General features: G+C 32.4%; 1 protein-coding gene across 2 annotated transcripts; it reads right to left on the reverse strand.

Annotated features, from left to right (window-relative positions):
• Positions 1-3,267: 3,267 nt before the first annotated feature.
• Positions 3,268-5,577, reverse strand: LOC145028831 (uncharacterized). 2 transcript variants are annotated; one of them, XM_078977556.1, is made up of 2 exons: positions 5,425-5,577; positions 3,268-4,645 (listed from the first exon to the last, which is right to left on the reverse strand). In XM_078977556.1, exon 2 carries the CDS (start codon positions 4,637-4,639, stop codon positions 3,410-3,412), a length of 1,230 nt encoding a protein of 409 aa, XP_078833682.1. In that variant the 5' UTR covers positions 4,640-4,645; positions 5,425-5,577; the 3' UTR covers positions 3,268-3,409. The 2 variants fall into 2 exon arrangements, with proteins under 2 accessions (XP_078833682.1, XP_078833683.1); XM_078977557.1 differs by lacking the exon at positions 5,425-5,577 and adding an exon at positions 4,919-4,973.
• Between the last annotated feature and the right edge of the window lie 959 nt (positions 5,578-6,536).

Genomic DNA, 6,536 nt, shown 5'->3' on the forward strand with positions numbered 1-6,536 from the left:
TAATAAAAATAAAGTCAAAATTAGCCGACGGAGTCTAAATAAAGGTTGTAGTGCATAGTCTCACCTACACGAGGATATAAAGATCGTCAAAAACGAAGCTCGTATGCAAAAGTTACGAATTTTTGAAGTTTGGAAATGTGGGGTACGCCCAGCGTAAGGGAGTACGCCCAACGTACTCATGTTCTTGGCCACGGATGAGCCACGTCACAGCCTCGAAAGCCTCCGAATTTATCTGCCCAATACGCCCAGCGTACGAAGCGTACACCTAGGGTACATGTCGACAGGGGAGTACGCCCAGCGTACTCTGGTGTTACACCCAGCGTAATCAGGGGTTCAACACCCTATCAATAGAACATGAAGGCAACCGAGTTTGGTTGCCAAATTTCTTCTCTCTCTTCCATATTACCTCGTTTTACGTGCAAGTTATACCCCCGAAGCCCAAAGCAAGTCCCGATGCTTTGAAGATCCCGAGAAGAAAAGAGTTTCGAGCCGAAGCTCTGCCCGCAAGAAGCTCGGTGTTTGTGAAGATCTCCTGTTTTCATCGAAGAATTGCTACTTGTAGAGCCGTAGTGTTGTCCGATAATCATCTTATCATGTGAGTGTGTATTTACTTTCTTCTAACACACAAATACGAAGTATTTACATAAAATATGTGCTATGTGTTTATATGTTATGTGTTATTTGAAATGACTATTGGTTGAGCGTTTTATACATGTTTTATGTTGTATATATATTTATATTTTGATCTACAAATATGTTGGGTAGAACATGGGTAGATAGTGATGTGTGATGAAATAAAAATGATGAGAGGCCTCGATGTGATTGTGATCTAGTTGTCCAACAGAATATGGATGATGACCACAGACTTTTCTAGACAATTAAGTGGAACGCTAGCAGGTTCCCGAGCTTGACCCACTCAGTTTCTTTGTATTACAGGTAGTGGCATGAGAGCATAAGTTGGAGAACTTGTGAAGATGTTTTTGTTTATAGAGTAGTAGTTGTATGTAACTGTGTAAGGTCTATGTTACATTGTTTATGCTTTTGTGTCTGTATCGAAACATGACATCTCGAGTTTGGGTATATAATGAAAATACATTTCTTAAGGAAATGCTTTGATAAACTTGATTTTATCATATTGCATTTTACGGAAAAATTCCGCAACTCTTTTAAATCAATGGATTTACTCTGAAATTATTTAAAAAAGCATAAATGAAACCGGTCTTTTCTGGCCGTGATTTTAGGGATGTCACAAGCTGAGTGTGGACGGGGCCCGTATCTCATAGTAGCTGAGTGTGGGCGGGGCGCATATCTCGAAGTAGCTGAGTATGGGCGCGGCCCGTATCTCAGGATTAGCGAAGTGTGGACAAGGCTCGTATCTCCTTGTTAACAAAGTGTGGGCATGTATCGTATCTCCATGAATGTGAGTGAGGCCCGTATCTCCTAGTTGCATGTTATATGTGTATGATATGTGGTAGTTTAGGGGAGCTACTAAGCTTCGTGCTTACGGTTTTCAGTTTTGGTTTCAGATACTTCCACTTGCAAAGGGAAGGGCTCGGGATGATCGCATGGCGCACACCACAGTCTTAGCCTGGTAGTTTACTCTGATGTTTTGTTATGAAATTTTGATTTGAGACAGATACTATAATGTTTTTATAATACATGATTTACGATTTTACTTGTGACTTTGGATGATTTATGATTTTAATAATGAGTTGATAAAAAAAAATTGTACCGTATTTTTGGGATGTTTGGATTAAAAGATGTAGAATTTAATAGTTTAAATTCCCCAAAATGAACTTAACCGAATCTCCATCAACAATGAATGAACACGCTTGTGTCCCTTGTGAAGTAGGAATGAAGCAAAAACTCCATATTTAAATCATTAAGCTCTTTTAAGTTTAATCTAGTGAAACACCGAACACTATTTATCAGTTTTGCCAAAGGACAATATATTAATAAGCACACCTTGAACAAGCCTCACAAACTAGAAATGTTACCTCTGTTATGCGGAGGCCAAAAGCTTTCAATATTATTTCTGAATCAATAAATATAACCGACGTAGAAAGTGCAATGATGAAAATATCGGACTTTGCCTAACCATTTTTTTCAATTTTTTTTGAAAAATTGTAAAAGTTTTAACTGCAAGAATCAGAAGTTCCAAAACGGTTAAAAAAAATTAAAAGGATAGGAATTAGAGAATTTTTAGAAAATAAGATCAAAGTTGTCAAACCGTTAAAATTTTGTGATCAAACTTTAAATATTAAAAGGTTCCTAAAAAGTGTAAAAATATTGATTGCAAGAACCAAAAATATCAAAATAGGTAAAGAATGAGGAGGAAAGTGCAGGAACCATTTCTGCCAAAAAAAAAATCCAGTTTATTATTCCTAAGCTTCATATATATATATATATATATATATATATATATATATATATATATATATATATATATATATATATATATATATATATATATATATATATATATATATATATATATATATATATATATATATGTTCAGGTTATTTGATACCATTCTAATTTTGTGAGACCGTGAGACCAAATCTAAAAATAATTTTAAAATGCAAAATAAATGGAAAAATCCAAAAATTCTTTTTTTAAATATTATTTTCGGAACTTGAATTAATTAAAAAAAATATAAAAAAATATAAAAAAATAAAAAAAATAAAAAAAATTCCGTTTTGTTTTTTTGAAAATACGTGAAATATTCTAAATAGAATATTACACTGACATATTCTAAAAAATAATTTTAAAATGCAAAATAAATGGAAAAATCTAAAAATTCTTTTTTTAAATATTATTTTCGAAACTTAAATTAACTAAAAAAAATCTTTTTTTTTTGAAAAATACGTGAATATTCTAAATAGAAAATGCATATCAATTTTAATTATTGATTTTCCTTCTAATTTCAACATTTTTAAATTAAAACTTCATTAATTTCCTTTGTTTATTTAACTAAATTGTTTGTTCAAATTTAAAAGAGAAAAAAAATTAATTTTAATAACTCGATATTTTTTTTTTTCATTTTTCTTATAACTTCAAACTTTTTTAAAATTCAAATGTTTAGAATTGACATATTTAATTTTTTTTAAAATGAACCCATGTAATACATGGATCTTTTATATATATATATATATATATATATATATATATATATATATATATATATATATATATATATATATATATATATTGACATTTGACGGGTTAAACAGTAATTTCACATACGAACCAATACATTCCTAATTTTACCAAAAAAACAACTCTGATTTCTACTAAAATACCAACTTCAAATTTCTAAATCATATTCCCAAATCATCCATTTCTCCTAATATCCACAACCAACCAGAAAACTTTATCCAAAACCCAAAAAAAAACATGAATCATTCATTACAAAGCCTTAAGTACCCTAAACAACCCCGCAGCCTCCTTAACCCTCGAAAACTCTTTACAAAACCCCCGAACCTCAATCAACAAATCCTCATCATCAATAATCTTGTTCCGAATCAAACTCATCAACAACACACACATCAATCTCACCATCTGATTCTGCACGTTCTTATCCTTAATATCCCCACAACTCGACATACACTTACTTATGTACATGTGTACAAACTCAGTCGGCAGTTCAACCGCCAAAGTCAACCGGGTCACCACCTCCATTGACCGCACACTCATATCCATATTCAATAAAGCCGTCAAATACTCCGATATTTTCGGACCCTCGATTAGTTTTATCAAAACCTCAACCGCCAACAAAGGATTACTCTCCACAAGTCCCCGAAGCTTCCGAGGGGTTAAACCGGAATAACACAATCGTGGTGGGCCCGCGGTTAACTCCACCAAAACTTCTTCTTCTTCTGACGGAGCACACAGACCTTTTTTTGAAATTTGGTCACCAACCGCTGCACCGCGGACTGTATCCGCACACATCGCGGTGTCCCAAAGCGGTTCGTGGGTCGCGTCTGCGTCTGGGTCAACTGGGTTGACCCAGACGAGCTCATTGGATAGTACCGGGAGGCGCGGTGGGCCCTGATGGGCCCACCGCGGATACAGACTGTCTAACGATAACGTTTGTAGGAGTCCGGTCACCACCTCATCGCGGTAACGGAAGTCAAACTCCGAGTTGACCGAGGTGTCGGGATGGGGAATCGCGTTTTTTATCGGGGTGTTTTTGAAGAGGGAAGTCAACGGGCGGGGGTTTGACTTTTCGGGCAGGGGTGGGTCGGGGAAGGAGTGGGTGGAGGGGTCGAATTTGTCGATGAAATCCGCCGGAGGGAGTTTTATGGGCTCGAGGGAGGAGAGGAGGTGGAGGAGGAATGCGCGTTCTGACGGAAGGGTATTTTGGTCATTTGCATGGTTTAGGAGGAAAGAAAGGTAGGGGTTATTGGTTGAATTTGGGGTGGAATATGAGTGGTGAAGTAAAGCGAATGCAACAAAACGTTCGGGGTATTTTAGGAATTTTGTGGTGTCTTCTAGAAGAATGACAAGTGCTGAACAGATTTCTTTGTGAAATGATTTAGGGATTTTTAGGGAGAAATCGGTAATTATGTCTTCAAGGGGTCGTTTTTCGCCATCTTTAAGTAGGGAATATACAAGTGTTGCTGTAGGTTTCTCCATTATTTTCTGTTAAAAAATAATTGGAAATTAGGTCAGTTTAATTGCGAAAAAAATTAAACCAAAAAAAAAAAGTCAATATTTCTACATGATATATGCATTCAGGGTTTAAAAAATATAAAATATATGATCTTAAAGTAGCTTAAAGCATATCATATAACTATACAATCTAAACTAATATGTTTCTTGAAGATCTCCATAATACCTTGCAAATATGGAGTTTATGATTACTCTAAAAAGACAAAAATTCAGCATAAGATGATAAAATCAAGAATTTCTTACCCAAGAAGACAAAACTTATAATCAGTTTGAAAGTTTCAATCAGCTTCACTGTGGTCATTATTCGTCAATATTATGGCATGCATACGATACTACCACAAAGCGATGAAGATAAATCTATGATTTCCTATATATGAAAAAATCGATTTCAAGATAAACAGAAAGAAGTAATTGAATCAATTCAGACTCTCAGTTATTGATCGACTGAATGTATTAGTCAATTAAACTAGGAAAGTGAGAATGATTATCGAATTTGATTGTGAACAGTTTGCACGTCGAAAAACCTAGGGTTTTACATTGCATCTATTAACATAATAAACCAAATGAGAAAAAGCGCAACCAACAAAGAACAGTTCCACTTTTATTCATTGCGAATTGATTAAGCGAGATTATGACTCAAATTTAACATGGAAGATGATAAACCCTAGAAACAGCAAAACGGGGAAACCGAAACGCTAAATCATCAGATCGAGATATAGAACTATTGATTGATGAGCGAAAGATTTTACCTGTGATTATTGCTTTGTCGACGATATCGATTTCGATGAAAGAGGGATGGATTTTGAATTCGACGGGAGATTTTGATTATTGAAAGAGATATGTTATTATGATCAAGAACTCTGAAATCGTATTATAGGAATGAAAACAAAACCCAATAAAATTCAAACTAAGTTTCCCTTCTGAATAATGATTTGTTAGTAATTATCCCGTTGTGTTCGCAACTATTTTTTTTATATAATTTTTTAAGATCTTTTATAATTTAATACAACCATTTTAAAATATTTATTTAAGTTTTTCTAATACTGTGTTATAAACTTTGTTTATAAGTTTTTCTAATATAATTCTACAAATTTTTAATTTTCTTTTTACATTTTCATACATCTCTGTTTTAATTTTCACAGAACCCTTTTTAACTTTCTTTTATAAAATGTTTCATTGATTTTGTATAATAATTTAACACTTTTTTATAACATTTTAAAATCATAAAGTATATAAATTTTTGATTAAAAACTATAAGAAAAATATAATAATTTTAAAACTTTCATTATAATTTTTTTTTTCTTATTTGCTACGTAATATTATTTTCTTTTTTTCTTTTTTTAAAGACCCTACATATCTATTGTTACATATTTAACTTATTTAATTTTATTTACTTTAAAAATATTATATATGTTAAAAAACAAAAGAAAAACAAATAAAAATCTATATAGAATATTTCACAAAATTAAAAATATATTTATTAATTAAAAAGAAACATTTAAAATTGATGAGTGATTAATTAATATTTATGATAGTAAGTTTTTGCTAAAAATAAATGTAACATCCTGAAAATTACAAACTAAAAAATACAAAAAGATTTTTCATTTATAAATTAGGATAACCAATTAAAACATTTGTTTCAAAACCATTGAGTAACAAATTGTTTTATTGAAAATCATATATTATCATAATTAAATTTATAAAATTGTAGAAGCGAATAGCTTTGATGCATGTATACAGTGTCATCGAGCTCTTTTCCACGAACTATTTGCAAAATGTTAAATACACAACTGTAAGCATAAAATTTAGTGATTTCCCCAGTACGTCACATATTCCACCATACATACAATGCATCCACACA

Source organism: Lactuca saligna, chromosome 2 (assembly GCF_052625555.1).
Source record: "Lactuca saligna cultivar CGN05327 chromosome 2, ASM5262555v1, whole genome shotgun sequence".
In the NCBI taxonomy this organism is placed as follows: Eukaryota; Viridiplantae; Streptophyta; class Magnoliopsida; order Asterales; family Asteraceae; genus Lactuca; species Lactuca saligna.